Below are 19,061 nucleotides of genomic sequence, written 5' to 3'. Positions count from 1 at the left end.
GCCAGTCAATGATGGTGTTGGTGAGCTTCAGTGGCTGTACCCACTGTCAGGGTTTACTGAGATACTGTAGTTTTAAGTCTGGGTTATCTGTGATTGTGAATGAACACTTGGTCACAAATAACTGATTGAGTATTGTGTTAGTGGGTGGAATAATGAGTGTTGAATACTGTATTGAGTAATGGAGGGAAAGGAATATACTGTAGGTTGATTCAGAACTGTAAGGTGAGAATCTTATCAAAAGACACAAAACTTGAGATGCCTGAAAGAGTCATAGAGTTGACATTATTAAATGGTTGTAAAAAATGGACTAGATATAAGATGAAGAAGCAGATTAGAAGCAGCAAAAGTGGTGATGTTTAAGAGTATAATACATGAGGGTGAGAAGGATGCAGAGAACAAAAATTACAGAAATAAGATAGGAAAAAAAGAAGTGTTTGACAGAGAGCAGTTTAGGGTCTTCTCAGCTGGTGTGGACATGTTGAAAGAATGAATACTGAAGAGTATAATGCAGTCATAGCTAGGGCCAGATCATTCCTAGCAGCCAGGTACAGGCATATTTGGCCAGAGTTTTATTTTCAGATACATCTTACACAAAGTAAATGTTTAAAAACTGTCACCTGCATTCACTCATAGTCTCAAAAATGCAGTCAGGCACAAATCACATTTATCGGGCTTTTGGTGGACATGTTGGTTTGTGTGAAATTACAGGTATACTAGATTTGGGGCCTTGTTGTAGAAGATCACCATGGCAGATTTTTTTTTTTTTTTTTTTTATAGTAGTAAACGAGATCGATTGAGATTAATTTTTTATGTTTATACAGTATATTTAATTTTGCTTCTGGCCACCCTGCATTAAACTGGAAAAGGCTTGAAAGAGTAGAAACAAAATAATGTATACCTCCTATAGCTAAACTGAGTACAGTACTGTATGGGTTTTGTTTTTCTAATGTTCATGTCTTGAATATCTCTCTTTGTTGGCTAAATGCTTATTTTGTCATTTCTCCTCTTATATCACAAGCTCATCAGTTATATCCACTAAATCATCAGATTCGGTGTTGTTGCATTTTCTTGATGAAGGTTTTCGATATAAAAGGAGACATTTAAAATCATTACAAGATCTTTTTAATGTTTAGGTATCAGACATGAGAAAGCATGAAATTATTTGTAAAATGGAATTCCTTCTTTGAAAGTTCCAAGGTGGAAACTAAATCAGGTCATAACTGCTGCAATCTAACTACAATATTATATTTAATTGTCCTAATGGAAAATATGTACAGTACAGTCCCTCAAAATGTACCATGTCAAATTCTCTCTCTCCAAAGAATAAAATAAAATAAATAGTAAACCAAGGTTCAGCTGTGTGTATTTGCAGTATTTATTTGTGCAATATTTGTTTTTATTCATTAATTTTATACTTTTTTATTATTATTATTTTATTTCAATTATTGAAATATGATGTTATTCTTTAAGTTTATCCAGCATTGCAGTCTTATATCTGTGTGACTATTTAGTCTTGCAGCCTGAGAACATCTCGGTGTTATTTTACTTCAGCCTTTTTAATTTTTGCGTCATTCTTTTCACTAGATCAATAAATTCCTGTAGTAACTTACGTATTCTCTATTAAAAGCAGAAGTTTTGTCCCTGTTGAATAAGGCATGAGATTAAGATTTTCTCTTGAAAGAGATGTAGAGCCTTACCCAGAGGATCACAATACCTGGATGTTCATGTTCATATTGGTCTACCTCTATAGTAACTAAAAATTTCATTAGAATCATATATTAAATATAGCTTTATTGCCTTAAACTGTGGTTCAGCTAAATCTGACAAGTGTCATCTCACTCACAAGCTTCCGGCTGGGCAAGGTAAAGTGTCCATCTTATGTTGATGTTGTGCTTGGTTCTCTCACCCTCTGCTCTGTCTTGATGCTGGTCACTGTGCCTACCACATACCCAAACCTTCACCTGCTTCACTTTGCACTCAGAATCTAAACTATCCACTCATTTTGAATTCCATCTCTAATTAACCTTTTTAAGATCTTGGTAAAAAGTTTGTAAATTATCTGCTGGCACTAAGTATTAGGAGATAAGACATTCAGCTAGAATGTTGCAGATGTTGCAAAACAATTTAGCTGAATATTACTTTTCTTTGCTGCATATAGGAAGGTTTCATATATTTTCTCTAAAAACTTCCACTTGATATATTTTTTTTAGTTAAAAGTGCTGAAACTTTTGTTTTGGAAAGTTTGCACATCTTGCAAATTCCAACAATATGAAAATTGAATATTTGAAATATGACATTTCAATGTCTTCCTCTTTTTATGCCCTTTTAATATATATATATATATATATATATATATATATATATATATATATATATATATATATATATATATATATATATATATATATATATATATATATATTCCTAATCAAAATGAGGTTTTCTTAGTGCACTTATTCCATCATTCCCTCCTTGCTTTGAATTGCTGCAGGTACCTTTATTTCTATCAGTGTATACATAAATCAAGAACAGTATTGTGTTTGTAATGCTTGATCAGAAATTTTGTCCTTATCTTAGATAGTAAAAATAATTGGTATCAATCCATGATTTGTGTTTTTTGTTTTCTTTACTGAAAGATCTACTATTAATTCAAAATGATAGTGGTAAATTATTGCATGCAGATGTCTTGGCCTAAGGATATGTTAGATATACACCATTGGACTGATATCCCAGAGGCAAAAATACACCAGATAAGCATGCTCAGTTGCCCTCCAAGGGTCAGCATTCAAAGACTTTTGGAAGAGCTATTACATTACCATATACATACCAATATGTGTAAGAATCATTATCATGGAAAGCAAAACATGCACAAGGAGGGCTGTATAAAAATACATTGTTTTAGGTATCAGCTTCTTATGTTTAATAATATGAGTATTTAATTTCAAATACAGTAATGGAATTTGTTGTTGTTAACCTTGTTGATTGACTTGACATTGAAGATGATACTCATCAAGAATGTGTGCCTCATGTTTAGTAATTGTTAGGTGCTAATAGGTCCAAACCAAAATCCTCAAATATGTCAGTGAACAGTTGAATACAGTATCTATATTTATATACTTGAACTGCATGTAATTACAAGAATATTTTTTTACCTGTAGTTGTGCTTCATATATTTACAAATATTCACATATCATTAAATGGTGTTTTGAGGTGATACATATTCATGATAGGCATCATGGGATGGTTCTGACTTTAGAGCATTATTAGAGCCATACATTTGGTAGCAAAATTTGCCAGAGAAAATTTCTTTTGCTATTGACTTTCAACTACTGTATATGTATTGTTTGATGGACATATTGTTATTGAGTTCCCTCAAATGAAATTTTGTACTTGTTTATTGAAACATTCTCCAATAAAAGCAGAGTACAGTGTTTTTAACTGTTTTAACTATTGTACTACTAATTCTTTTGTCAGAAGTGAAATATGATATTTTTCTAAACAATGTAAAGCCTACATACCTAATTATGTGATTGCAATTGTGCCTTGTTAGACTTCTTAGCACTCTTCAGCATGAGTTTATTGCACTACTTAAAGAGAATTAAGGAATAAATGTATTTGCATACACTGTACAGGATATTTTTTATGGAGTTTTCTATAGTTTGTCATACAGTATTTGAAAAAAAAATATTAGTACTCGTGTTTCAGCACTTCAGTGGAAACTGGTAATGTTTGAGCATAAATTAATAATAAGTAATTTAGGGTACTTAGAGAATTATACAGTTTCAATCACCATTGTGCACAGAATCAGTTTATTATAAAAAAATATAGATTAGCACTGATTAGCACTTTAGAAAATACCCAAAACATTACCCTGTGAACCCCAGTTTTGTTAGTCGAGTTGATTTGGAATATTAATTATTTTTGTTTTATACTCTCATTGGTAAAGCTGTCTTTAAGTTGTTTATGTAACTTCATGTAATATGTCTTGGAACTGTACAGGTAGGGAAATGTTAAGATGTACACAGAGTATAAGTTTCCAGACAGCTGCCTCAAGATTTTTTTATTACATTCGGGAACATATTTTGAGTGCTATAGATACAGTACTTATGTACAGTGTTTGTAATTAGATACATTTTTGCATATTTTTTTAAAATTAATATTAGTAAATAGTGTGTGTTTGGCTTTGGCTGTCCATAAAAACATTATTCTAGGACAAGAGAAAGGAAAACCCTCTTCCTCACTGTTCAGCACTATTGCTTTTCCACACAGGCATTAACTTTACACTGTCATTTCATTTTTTCTTTTTCTTTTTTTTTTCATATATAATCCTGCACTATTTCTTCATATATTTGTCTCTTATATTTTTCATCCTTTCTACAAGTTCTTATTTTATAGTGCATGTAAATGATGAAAGGTTCACAATTATGACAACAGGAAAAATAAAATGTAAAATTCTTCAGCAAATGATTTTGCTGTGTTCATAGATTTTGAAGGTGAGGAGATGAACAGTAACTGGAATGTTTATAGAGAATACTACTTGAGCCATCTGTATTGATAACAAAGATCAGGCTCGTCTCTCATAAGAGCACTTTGCCTTAATATATGATGCTTCGTTTCTTCTATCTTTCTGTAAGTCGTCTGGTTATTGTTATTCAGTGGGATTACTGTGTGTTTCCTTGACGACATAACTATCAAAATTTATTACTGTATTATTAAATTGGTAAAATTTTATCAGAAATTAAATCTGTTTCATGTCATTTATTTCATGAGTTTAAATTTTTGGAAAACGTAAAGGAATATTTTGGGTAGTTTTATAATATCTCCATGTCAGTAATACAGTAAACCCTTGTTATTTGCGGGGGTTTGGTTCCAAGGAATGGCGCAAATAGACAAAACACTACCTTAGTGCACTACTGTATACCTATACCAAACAACCGACCAGCCGCGGCAGCACTCATCCCCTCTTAACTTATCTAATAATTCAACTTTCTTTGTCTGGGTCATCACTGACTTCTGACTTTTACATTTCACTCCACTAGCACTGACACTAGGCAGTGTTTTAGGGGCCATTTCACACAGAAACACTAAAGTTTTGAGAGTACAACAAGAGATGCTGCGTCACAGGCAATGGTTGAGCGCAAACAGAGGGAGAGGAGACATTGCGGTTGCGTGGGGTGACTAATTGCACTGCGGGAAAAGGCTCACAAGCTAGCCACCATCTGCTTACCGTGAATCGGCAAAATCGGGAATCACAAGGGTCTACTGTACTGTAATACTCGAGGCATTTTGGTAGCTAGAGACTTGCACTTCTGGCACAGCTGCACATATGGTATATGTTGAGGTAAATGTGTGCAGTTTTGTTATTTCATGCATAGAGCCATTTTCTCTGCTATTCAGGCTAAGGAGGAAGTTATGGTCCTTTTCAGCTGTAGTACCTGATGTATATTATGACTGCTAAAAATGCTCTGAAGAATTAAATCTATCATTTAAAAATCAAGTTATGTACCTGTTTCCATGTGCATATGTGGATGTATGTTTGCCATTGTGTATATGTTTATTCATCCATGCATGTAAAGTGTGACTAGGTGATATTAAAAGATATACTGTATATAAGTCTTGTCACTTTGTCTTTTGTTTAAAAATTTATTTATTTGCCAGAAACTCAAGCTAATGACATGTTTGCCAGTTTTATATACAGGGGGTATATATATATATATATATATATATATATATATATATATATATATATATATATATATATATATATATATATATATATATATATATAATTTTTTTTTTCTTTTCCAGTGTTTCACAATTTGACTGAATACAATTACAATAAAGAATAAGTTAATTAAGGACTTTTCATTTACTGTTATGTCTAACATGCATTTTATATATTCCCTTTCCATGCTAGCAGGTACATGTAGTAAGTATTGATTTGTTTAATATAATATATACTGGTACAGTATATGTTACTGTATTGTAGATATGTGTGTAAAAGTTAGAAGTCGTTAGTTTTATCTTGGTTTGTTAGGACCTTGTAAGACACTTGTTTTATCAAAAAATTAATTTGAAAATTTACTTAATTACTGTAGGTACACTCTAGGACTAAAATCATGGATAGGCACATGGTACCTACATTAGTGACCTCTGGCAAAGAGGAAAATCGTAAGTTAAAACTGTGATATTCTTTAAATAGAATCAGTTTAATAAGTTTAAGAAGCAAAATCAAATACAATACTAGTTTCAAAATAACACATGCTTTAGTACCCCTATTGCAGTTAAAAAAAAACCTTATTGCCAATGGTCACTAGTGTAGGTTCTGTGCAGCTGTCCACGACTTAAGTCAGAGTGTACACCTGCCACCAAAAGTTCTCGGAACAGATATGAATGACAGATTTCAGAATGAGCACTATTATGGTTCATGTCATCTCAGAATGGTTGGTATGCCTGGTTGTTAAATGACCCAATATTTCGAAATAATACATGTTGTTCATCTTTGTAATATTTACTGGTCAAAAGAAATAATTTAATTTGCATTAAAACTTTCTCAGAGACCAATGTTCAGATTTGTCATTCGTTTTGTCATTGTATGACCTTTAGAGCGTTCGAGAATTTTTTGTGGCGAGTGTACATCCTATGTAGTACAGTATTTTAAAAGATACTTATACATTTTACGTACTTGTGAATGCTATACCGAAACTATAATAAATTGCAATATGTAATAGAATGAAAATGTTTTATTGCAAAGGTCAAAGATATATACAATTTTTACTGATTCATACCACCATATATAACAAAACCTCTTTAATGCAACTATATACTTTTACTGTGCTGTATATTCCAAGAATCAAGAGCTCTTCAGATTTTTTATTATACTGTACGATAATTTAATTTTTTTTTTTTAATTGTGTAGTTTTAATCAATTTGAACGGGGGACCGGTGATAGAAGCGGTACCGTTCTTGCCTCGCAAGCGAGATGTCACGGGTTTGATTCCCGGGCCGGTGGAAGTTGTTTGGACTTACTCCCTAGCCCCCATTAGTCCCTGTTCACCTAGCAGTAAAGTAGGTACCTGTTGTAAGTCGAAAGTTGCGAATTCGTATTCAGGGAGTTGTTGGAGCTTCCAATAACTTGATGACATAAACCACTGTCTCTTCAGGCTTCTACGCCCTTGACTCTTCAGGCTTCTACGCCCTTAACTCGTGAGACATAAAGGCAAGCATGAACTTAGCATGCTTCCCTGTTGGGCGCTGTAAACGCTTCTGCGTTTCACCTGACACAAGGATGTAGGGGAGTGCCCAATAAATAAAAACTAAAAAAAAATCAATTTGAACCAATTTTTATATTGATCATCTTCCATCTCTCAGTCATCTTGTCTCATTACAGTATATTGTGGCAAACAGGTTAGCCAAACCTATTGGGGGTCGGGGCTTTCATTCATTACTAAAATTGAGAAAGCGAATTATGACTTTCAGTGTTTAAAAGCAAAAACTTTAGTATACTCAAAAAAGTTTATTTGCGAATGAGTCCTCCTACCTCATTTTCTCTTCCAGTTGTATACACAACTGAATGCTGCCTCTTGTCATCCTTTAGCATATTCAAAAGACATATAAACTACATAAGTCTCTATAAGATTGTTCCTAAGTTAGAGAGTTTGAAGTTTTGACAATTTGATTGTTATTGATAGTGATTGTGAGTACTGTAATTTTAGAAGCATAATGTGTCATTGCCACAGTGATAGTCAAGGTACCACAACGGGAGGATGGTGGAGAAGGAGGGGGGGGGCAACAGAGTCCAACAACCGGTAATTATAACAGACAGTGCTGAATGGAAATTGAATTTTAATATCTCCCCACCATCCTTCAGTTGGGGTACCTTGACTTCTGAGGCATTTTCACATGCATTCTATTGAGTTGTCTGTTATGCGAGGAATATTATATGAGGGCAACAGTCCATACTTTCTAACATGTTCTGTGGTGTACTGTCATTTGGAGTATCATACAATATCAGAAACACTGCAATTCTAATTACACTATCAATTGGAGGTCTTGTTTATATGTCCATGAAACAGAGTACAGTACTGAACTTTATGTTGTAATGTAATATTGTTTTGGTGGTGTCTGTCTCTTTTAAACTTGTGTTCGATTTTTGTCTTCAGCTCAAATTCGAAGATGTCTCGAGCACATTTTTTATTCACTCCTGCTTTTATTGTAACCCCCCCCTCCCCTCAAAAGATGTCGAGATACTACAGTATATCTGAAATGTAAAGATTTTGTTGATTCAAAGAGGTATTGTTATATCATTCTTTTTTTTCTTTTTTAACTCCTTTCTTAACTATTAGTCAGTTAATGTTAAATTGTATAATGCCAACAGTTCTGAGGTTGATTGTGATCGCACGGGTCGAGGCCGAAGCACTTCAGCATCAGACCATCGCCAACCTAGAGCCACCAGCCAGCCACCGATACCATTTACCCGTGGACCTTCCAACACTGAACCATGATTCTCATTTATCATGATTTAGACTTACACATAACCCATTGCCATGTGAAACCATCAGTGATTACAATTCATAACATAATCAACTTGTACTTCCAAGGTTTAGTGATTCAGTTACTTATTGTTTGCATTGTTATTTACCATCACCTAAGGATAATTGTCAGGAAAACGTAGACTTTATGTATCACCCATCAGGTACAGTACTGTATCTTATAGTCCTTTAAGCACAGTGCTGAGTATTATGAGTCTTTCATTGTATGTATGTTTGTTTGTTTACCTATATTTATTTTCATTATTGTTCTTGCTATACAGGTTTGGAAGCTTCTTTGGAATGATTATTGTGTATGAGATTTTACCATTATTTTAGTTTCATTTGCCAAAATTTAATATGGATGTTATTTGGGGCAGAAATTCTCATAACTACATGAGAAATATTGTATCACTACTCCATAAGTGGTCATTTCTCTGATTTAACAGCCATAAGGTTGTCAGATATTGTGATACTTGTAACATGTATTATATGTACTTCCATGTTGAGATCAATCTAATGCTGTTGATATTTGTCAGGTATTCCAATGAAGGAGTAATAGACATATTCAACCAATTTCAAATATGTGTTATGCAAATGATATATCGAACAAGTCTGTCACAGGCATGCTTTTTTATCGTATCATTCAATGGTAATGCAAGTAACTGTTTCATGTAGGTTAATACATTCAGAGTCTGGACCTACATAGCATCATAATTTATAGGTTGCAGACATTTAATTGCTGACAATGTGTTGTAAGCTTCTGATTTAGAAGTTGTAGACAATAATACACTATAAGTAGACAATGCCATACTATATATAACTGGTGTCACTTTCATAATATCCTGATCAGCATTACAGAAATGGAAGCACAATATACCTTAGTAAATCTTGTAATATGTGTAAAAGCAATCCCCCTTACAGTATGTTTAGATATTTCTTGAGTTCATGTAACAAAGTATGAACAGGAAACCGAATATTCTCCATCAAATGAGCTGCTTGTATTTGATAACTCAGCTGTATTGCAGTTCTGGCTTGCAATGGATTATCACTTTATTCATCTTTAAGCCTACCAAGTTTCAGGCTGCTGTAGCTTGTCCAATGTTAAGTGTGATGATGTCAGAAATTGTGAACATGGGAAGAGGTCGACATCCACATTTTGGGAAAAAAAAATTGTATTATTAAGTATGGATAAGTAGTAAACTAGTTCCTAATTTGGATAGTAATTGTGGTAATAGTGTAGAGGTAAGATCTGTTGTAAAATAAACTAAACAATATAAAAATGTATATAATGAAATTTTAAAAGATTCATGTCAAAAGACTAGTCAAATCCTCCCATGACTCATTCACAAATATGATGTTATTACAAATATTGATTTTTTTTTCTTTTTCTTTCTTTCTCTCTTAAATAAGAAGCTTTATCGAGTCCCTATTGGGAACTTCATCATTATGTAGATATGATTTTTGAGGATGTGACTGGTTTAAGAATCTGTGTAAATAGGAAATATATTTATTGTAGTATTTATACCTCATGATCAAGTTCACATGCATCAGATGATTGCAGGTGGTAAAACTTTTTTTTTTTTTTTTTAAGTAATAAACCTTAGATGTGTTAAACTCGGACTACATTACGGTCACCAGCCACTTCATCTATTATGTATTAAATATAATTAGTAATTTGTTATCACCAGCATTTTCCTGCAAGCATTTGAGGGTGAAGCTAATGCCAAAGAACATGAACCATATGTCGAAGTGTGTTTTTGTTGTATTTTCTTTAGAACTGTGATGGTTAGTTTATGTGATAGTATTTTAAACTTTATATCTTATTTGTGTGACACATTCCATTCCTTGTCTTTTAATATAAAATAGTTGTCCAGTTTTGTTACTTATTTTTTAAACAAAAAACATCACTGATGTTTGACTTCATTTTATAAATGAAAGTGTACTTGGTCACTTTCATTGGCTACACTCTTAACTGAAATTTTTTTTAAATATAGTTTCATTTGGCAAATTCTAAGATCAACTTCATGCCGTTGGCTGTGTCAAGGAAGATGAAAAGCATAGGTGTGGAGACCCGTGCTGGGAAGCACTGTTACTTGTGCTTTGCTTAACATTAATCCAGTGGTTGTAAATGCGCTGACATGCCAACATAAAATACATATTAAAAAAAGTGTTTTCTTATCCATTTGAAAAGAAAATTTTATATACTTCTTAGGTTATGGGGATAGTTCATAATTTGTATAATTTTTCCTGTACAGTAATAGCTCGGTTTACGCGTTTCCACATTTACGCGGTATCCCGCCAGAACCGGAATGCCCACTTAACGCGGTGCATCTACTCATATACGCGGGAAGCGGCGCGGGCAGGGTGCGCACAAGGTTGCCTAGTCATCAAAACATTACCGAGTTCTTCACCCACCACAGCCGGCCCAAATCAGTGATAGTGAGGATATGGACTTTGAGGGGTTTGACATAGAGGCCCTCGGAACCAACCCCCCCATCCCCGTGTGCCCAGCCATCTTTTCTACTAATGTAAGTGTTAAAAAACCTAATATTATTGATATTTCTTTTAATTATTAATTGTGTGTGCATACCATCATAAAATTAAGATGTTATTTTTACTACAACATAGGTATTGTGTCTGAAAAAGTGGCGTTTGGGAGTCGGCCCAGTCTCTATTTCAATTAATCCCATATGTTCTGTTATTCCATTTACGCGTTTCTTGTTTTACGCGCTACTCCGTGGGTTCATTTGACCGCGTAAATCGGGGTATTGCTGTACTCTCTTGAGATTGGGTGCAGAGCAGGTGGTTAACTTCAATTGGCATGTAGTTTCATTTGTAGGAATAAAGTCTGAAATATGATCAGACTTTATTACTACTAAAAATTTTGTGGAGGAAATTAGAAAAAGTTATATTCTAGAAAACAATTATTTTTTTAGGGGGGGACTTTTGAACGATGTACATACATACAATGTGCCAATATACACACGGTGGGTCATCATGGACAAGATGTGTCATACACATGGTACAGCAGTATACTGGTATCCCTCGAGATACAATTTTTTTTGTTATTCCTAAATTGACACCATTATTTCGAGATGCAAAATTTTCCTTGCTCATACAAATTTGGGTCCTGGCAAAAATTCAAATTTCACATGTCATGACCACCTTGGGGAGAGCTGCACAGAGACGTATTGTCGCTCACTGATTATATACACCCCCTTTCACAAGCCTTCATCTATCCTTCCACCATTCATTGTGAGTGAAATGATCTCTTTTTATTCGTGTGTATTTGTGCCTTTGTTTCGTTTTCAATTTCGTTATAGCATCCAAGCTTTCTGCCGAATCTTCGGCTACCCGTACTACACTGAAGAAACCACAAAAGGCTGTGACTCCTGAGACAAAGTTGGAGGTAACTAAGCATCTTATATGTGGTGATGGCCCTACCAAGATTGGTTGGGATCTTGGTATGGTGGCCACATTTACAAGCAGGTTGAGGAGATCAAACAAGCAGCAGGAAACGTCACGCGAGTTGGAGCAAGTAGGCTTACCCATAGTCGTGACTCTGCGATGGACAACATGGAGTGTCTTCTCCAGCTGTGGATAGAAGACCAGACTTCATGTGGCACCCCCCCTGTCCACCCTTATCATCAAGAAGAAAGCCTTGTCTTTGTGGGAAAATTGCAGGGGTGATAGCACACCTGCCAGGGTAACTCTTGTGAGTGATTTTAAGGCCTGTTCTGGGTGGTTTGAGAGGTTCAAGCGTTGGGCAAATAAGCACTGGGAGAGGTGCTTATGACGAAAATCTCTGAGGGTGGTTCATGCCATCAGGAGGTGCCAAACCTGTCAATGGGACCAAGCAGTAATTACAATGGGGAGGGGGTGCCCTCTCCATCAAAAGACTTGTTTGCTTCAACAGCATCCCACCTGTATTGCCAACCCCAGCAGATGACAGCTCTTACTATTGGCTTTATATCAGAGACAAGTAAAGAGGAATGATGTGCTACAGGGCAAGAAGCAGCTGCTTTTGCCATAGCATCAACATGTTCATTCCCCTTCTCTCCCCACATGGACCGGAACCCAGCAAAAACTGACTCTGACATTTGATGAGAAACAGCCACTATAAGATATCTATAACTAACGGATGGGGCAGTAAGACACTAGCTAAGGCCTGGAGAGCACTATGAGAAAAGTTAAAAATTGTAAAATCGCTATGAGGTTGGGTAAAAATAATCTTGAAGGCAAGTAAAATACCCAAAAGCTCTGCAGTAAAATTACGTAGATGCCATAGTGGGAGACAACCATCGAAACAGAATTTGGGAAAGACCATCCCAAAACTCATCTCCATCCTTGCATCCGACAAAGAGCCATCGTTGCATACAGGGATAGTTCTCTGTGTGAGGAGTCATGCTTAAAAAAAAAAAGAGAATGAACCACACAGGGAGGGATTAAGTCCTTCCTTTCTTTAAAATACTGACAACCTTGAACTTCAGGGAGAATCCATAGAGCGGCACTTGTGTCAGCCCCAGTCTTATCGGCAGAAGTATTTATATAAATGGGTTAACTACATTAGACTTGTGTACTCTATCACCCTCTGTAACTTTCCACTAGCTAAGAGGTAGCATGTGTTAAGGTGTGCCCACGGAAAGTCGCGTCATTTGGTGCCGAGTTAAGCATTAAGTAACCGGCTCTCTGGCCACCTATTGCGTGCAGTAGTTTGATAACCCTGACTAGAGGAAGACGTTATTGAGACCCATCGTGGATGGTTCCGTCATCCCTCGAGGGAAGACGTCGGATATTCCGTTCTTCCCTCTACGGGTTCCTACGCATTCTCACTCCACTATCTCATCATCGACAGGACGTACTTAGCAGAGCTATTTAACGTGGCCTCCGTCCTCATTTAACACTCGGCTACAGTGGTTAAATTATGGTGATAATCCTTTCTGAAAGTGTACATAGAAATCTTTTATAATAAATACAAACAAAGGAACATAATGGATTTCACTACAGAAGATACAATAAACTTTGATCTATATTTTAGTGTGTGTAAAATATAAGGTAACGTGCTTCACAAGTGATTGTTACAAGTGGTGACAACCCAGAAAGATTGTTACATATATGACAGTTTCACAAGTAACTTATCTTCACGGTAACAGTCACCTCAACAGGTACACAGTTGGTGAAGGTGGAGATATTATATACTCCCCATTACTGTTATACATCTGTTACTTAAGAGAAGCAATTTGTTCCACACTAGGGAGCTGCATGGAGTATGCCTGAACAGGAGGAAGACAAAGAATACTCACAACCTCCCTTACCCTGAAGCCAAAGGTCATAGGAGGCTTGGATGCCGAGTGCAGTGTGGGGACAATCTCGTCAACTACACAAGTGTAGTTGGTGGAGGCGAAACCAACATTGGACCTGGAGATACTATCATCGAAGATCAAGGGGTAGCTCATTTGTATCAACTGGTGGACTTGGGATTGGCAAAGACCTGATGGGACCAGTTGCCAGGCACATCTCAGTAAGACGAGTAGATTTCAGTGTACTGTATTGAGTCTAGCCTCAGTGGCTGAGGAGTACAACTCTCACCCATAATCCAGTTTGGGTCTAACTAACAAGTGGTAAAGGTGTAGCAGAGTTCCTGAATCAGCAGCCCACGACATGTGCCCCAAGACTCAAGTTAGCACGCTGGCAAGACTCTTTTGCCCGTATTATTAAACCATCTTCCCTCTCCGAAGAAGATTCTTCTCGAGGGGATTGTTCTTTCAAGCGGTATTTTTAAACACTCCAACCTCTTCCTCTTCATGCGGGACCAAGTAGGGTAGGTCTGGTAATACTGTCCACTTCGCTGATGCATTATGGTCGTCTTTTCGCTGATGCATTATAGGTTGTCTTACTCTTGTGTGTTTGTTTACCTTCGTTGGCACTAAAATTAAGAGTATACTGCGCTCTCATCATGGAAATTTTTTCTTCCAAATCACCTTTTGGCAAGTCATATATTGCAGAGAGAACGTGATTTATTAGTCCATTTGATTGGGGAGGAGAAGAGTTTACAAAATAAAAGTACTTGTGAAAAGCCTGTTGCTTTTAAGAAGCAACCATGGTTGCGAATAGCAACATGTTTCAATGCTGAGGGATATGTGCCTTGGCGATCAGAAGAACAGTTAAAGAAGATTTGGGAGTGCATTAAAATAAAGTACTAAGTAAAAAAAATGTAATATATTTTGTTGAGAAGTAGGTTAGATTAAAGAGGGTGCAGATGACTACAATCTCCGAGACAACTTACTTAATTCAGTTATTTGGGAGGAAGAGACTTCTAATTTAGTTCCCAGCTCACAAATTACATAATATACCAAATTACAGTGTATTATTATTTTGGTATTATCATCTCATTTTATGATTTTAAGTTTAGGTTATGTTTGGTTAGGTTAGGTTAGGTTGAAATTATGTTTTTCTGATGGTTTTTTATGTTTTTTTTTTCAAATACTCCTGTAGATAGATGACCGAAACTATAATTTTACCATTTTTTAATCCCCAAAATTAAATTTTTTTCATAAATGTTTATCATTGATTATCTTATTTAGATACCCCCCTTTTCATTGATTTTCAACCTTAGTTCCATCTAACGGATATTTCGATTTCACTTAAGAAAAGTACAGGGCTTTGAAGTATGGGGACTTGCTTACAAAATATTTATTATTAAAAAAGGAAAGGTATTATCATTTCAGTCATCCATCAAAATTTAGGATTTTAACTTTATATTAGGTTTGCTTAGGTTAGGTTAAGTTAAGTTATTTTAGGTTTGGTTAGGTAGGTTGAAATTATATTTTTCTGATGTTTGCTTTTTTGTGTTTTGAACATCTTCCAAATCCGTTGATGACTGAAATGATAAAATTACCTTACAATAGTAAATTTATACTTGTTACACCAATAATACAAATAAGTACTGTACCAAAACAGGCCAAGTAGCATAACAATAATCTATTTTGTAGATAGGTGTACATACACTTATTCCAAAATTGAATATCTTGCAGCACAAAGAAAGCATGCCATCATGAAGAGGGAGGCATTTAAAACAGGTGGCTGTGCGCCTCCTGCAGAAACTAGTCCAGAAAGCAGCAAGGTGCTGGACATATGTCTTCTGAAATCAGCGATCATGGCTGTGATTTTGATTCAGACACACGACAGTGTAAGTTTTACACTGAAGCTAAAAACAAAATATTAATCACGATAAGTTGTGATTTTATTGGAATGTAACAAAGTTAGCTTGCTATATTCCAGCTACTGTGTAAATAACATTATCCTCCATTTATCTTTAACTTTTTACTTTAATCCTCTTCGCCACTGATCAGCTAGTTAGCCACTTGGGTGATCGGTCACGTCTCTGTTACTTTTCCTTTTCTTTTATCCTCTTCACCAAATGATTGACTCGTTAGCCACTTGGGCGATCGGTCACGTCTCTGTTATGCACTGTTGGTAGGTACTGGGCATGCACCGGCTCCTGAATGTACCTGAACCTGCTCCAGTGTTGGTCAAGTCTGTTCTTGAAGGAGCTCACACTCGGTGCCGTCACAACACTTTCTGCTAGATTGTTCCAAGAGTTCACAACTCTCACTCCGAAAAAGTTTGCCCTCACAGTTTTCTGGACCTGCGGCTTCTTCAATCTTGAGCTGTGACCCCTTGTGGGGCGAGGGTCCGCCAGCTCCAAGTAAGGACACTCGACAGAGAAGTGCCCGTTGAGATGCTTATACACCTCAATTAGGTCGCTCCTTACCCGTCTGTAGTATAACTAGGCAAGTTCAGGCACTCCAATCTCTCAGCGTAGTTGAGGTGCCGAAATGCAGGCACCAGTCTGGTGGCCCTTCTTTGGTAATTTTCAACCAACTGACAGTCCCTAGCATATCTCGGGGACCAGACGGGGTGACAGTACTCCAGATGGGGAAGCACTTCACTCTTGAAGATCGTTACGAGGGACGGACCGTCTAGAATCTAGATATATGAACGACCTTCTTATAAGACCCAATAATTTATTTGCCTGATTTACCTTCTTCTCGCAATGGCCCGAAAACTTCAGCTCATTGTGAACATACACACCTAGGTCCTTCTCACATTCAGTCTCAAATAGTGCAGTTTCTTCATCCTGTTGGGACATATGATACGCCTCCTTACCGTTTTTACGGCCAAGGTGAATCCTCTTACACTTTGTGACATTGAATCTCAGCAGCCATTTCTTCGACCATTCTTGGAGCCCACAGAGGTCCTTCTGCAGCTCTTCACAGTCCGCTTGGTTCTTGATTTCCCGAAATAACTTGGCGTTATCGGCAAACATTTGTGTGGAGGAGTGTACGTCAGGCATGTCATTTATGAAACAAACAAACAGCGGGCCCAATACACTGCCCTGTAGTACCCCGCTTGTGACAGGTACGGATGATGATTTCGTGCCATTAATCACCACACACTGCTTGCGGTCATGTAGAAAGTCTTCTATCCACGCTAGGACATTTCCCCAAATTCCGTACCCTTCCAGTTTGATTTTCAGCCTTTCGTGGGATACATTGTCAAAAGCCTTGGCAAAATCTAGGTAAATCTTGTCGATATTACCACCCCATTTCAGAATATGGGTCCAAATATCCAATACCTTGAGCAATTGTGTTAAGCAGGAGCACCCCGGCATAAAACCGTGTTGGCAATCCTTTACAAGGTTGTTTCGTAGTAGATGTTCCATCGCGGCATCTCTGATAATACTCTCAAGTACTTTACATATTATGCTGGTCAGGCTCACCGGTCTATAGTTGTTCGTGGAGTGACGATCGCCCTTCTTGAAGATAGGACTCACATAAGTCACTTTCCAATCACTGGGGACCTTTTGTTCATCCAGGCATTTACAAAACAGGATTTTCAGGGGCTCGGCAAGCTCGTTGCACAACTCTCTTAGCACTCGGGGATACAGTAGTTACTGCTATATACCTGTATATAGGGTTGCCATACGTCCGTATTTTCTCGGACATGTCCTCCATTTAGGTCTCGAAATCTTCATCCGGAAGGAATTTTTTAAATTCTTCAAAAGTCCGGAATTTCAGCTTCCATCATTTTCTCCACGGAAAAAAAAACATGAAATTGTAATGACGAGAGAGAGAGAGAGAGAAGGTGGAAACCGTAGAGATCTCGTTCAGTTTTTGTCAGCTGATAAATCACTTGTACGCCTGTACAGTGTTGTCAACTTAGCTGTCAAATATTTGATTGATAAGTGGGTAGAAGTTGATGTGTTTTGACCAAGTTAGTAACCTGAAGCAATTTGTGGAACATTACAAGAGTGATGAAGAATTTAGTAATCTGCTAACACATAAAAAGTGGACCAGATACTTTTAAAAATCAAAGAACATTGAATGCCACTCAGAATTGCTAAGAATTGCACAATTCTTCTTTGCTATATCATCTCACAATGCAAATGTAGAAAGGGTTTTTTCACTGATGCAAAGTCAATGGACAAAGGAAAGGAACAAAATTAAGTGTTGAAACAATGAAAGGCATTCTGGCTGTACAGTACGACTTCCGAGAAACACCTTGCAGTGACTTCTATACCTTTCTAAAGAGCAATCAGCCAATACTGAAAAAGATCCGATCTACAGAAAAGTATGCATGGGCACACCAAGTCACACACACAGCGGGGGAAGAAGACTGCAGCTAAGGGAATAAAGATGTTTAGCCTTAAGCAAAGGTAATTTTTTTTTTAAAGGTTCTATACCATGTATGTTGTATATTAGCCTGTGTGTGCCGGGAGGGGGGGTGATGTCTTCCGGAGCGTCCTCTTTTTTTAATGTTCAGATATGGCAACCCTATACTTACTGATAAAACAGTCAACGCTCTCTGCTGCTAATTTACTTCTTTATTAATACATGCTCTCAAACCTGCTCAACTACTTAATTTCAAAATGGTATTTATGGAGAAAAAAAATATTTCATGGGCGTAAGTCAAGGACCAGCTGTTAATCCCATCGAATACGAATAAAAAACTCTATGTTCAGAATGGGCCATAAAGTTAATTTATTTTCAGTTGTTGCTAAGATGGAGCCAGGTGGTAAATTTTTTTATTATATATATATATATATATATATATATATATATATATATATATATATATATATATATATATATATATATATATATATATATATATATATATATATATATATATATATATATATATATATTAGGGTTCCCTAATATTCATAGAAGAAAACGCTTAAGGCGGCGTAGGAAAGAAAACGGATAAATTGGCGGCAAAATGAGTTGCTAGCTACTATATAATTTGATTATTAGCTGGAACAAAGTATATATATATATATATTTTCTATTTTACAAAACATTTAAGAAATCAGACTTAAAATATTATGTAGTGGGTTGAATTACGGGTCAGAAGTTTCACAATAAAAGTAATATGAAATGAAATAATAATTGAATACATAACAACTGCTATGTCAACAAGTTGAGTTCGCCTGCAGACGAAGTTGTTCCCATAAGTTTGTGTAGT

General features: G+C 36.2%; 1 protein-coding gene across 16 annotated transcripts in view; it reads left to right on the top strand.

The window, feature by feature from the left end:
• The window catches only part of LOC121872610, a 169,674-nt gene extending 159,154 nt beyond the window's left edge, over nt 1–10,520 (top strand). For 9 of the 16 annotated variants that reach the window (XM_042375490.1, XM_042375489.1, XM_042375487.1 and 6 more), the window contains 2 exons: nt 5,918–5,929; nt 8,378–10,520. In XM_042375490.1, coding sequence (XP_042231424.1) covers nt 5,918–5,929; nt 8,378–8,504 — 139 coding nt within the window. In that variant the 3' untranslated portion in view covers nt 8,505–10,520. Of the gene's footprint in view, nt 1–1,814; nt 1,863–5,917; nt 5,930–8,377 lie in introns of all 16 variants that reach the window. The other 7 variants (XR_006090124.1, XM_042375483.1, XM_042375481.1 and 4 more) reach the window with 7 other exon arrangements.
• The last annotated feature ends 8,541 nt before the right edge of the window (nt 10,521–19,061 follow it).

Source organism: Homarus americanus, unplaced genomic scaffold (genome assembly GCF_018991925.1).
Source record: "Homarus americanus isolate GMGI-L3 unplaced genomic scaffold, GMGI_Hamer_2.0 scaffold39155, whole genome shotgun sequence".
NCBI classification, from domain to species: Eukaryota; Metazoa; Arthropoda; class Malacostraca; order Decapoda; family Nephropidae; genus Homarus; species Homarus americanus.
Note: the sequence above shows the minus strand (reverse complement) of the source record. Positions and strands in the feature narration are given on the sequence as shown.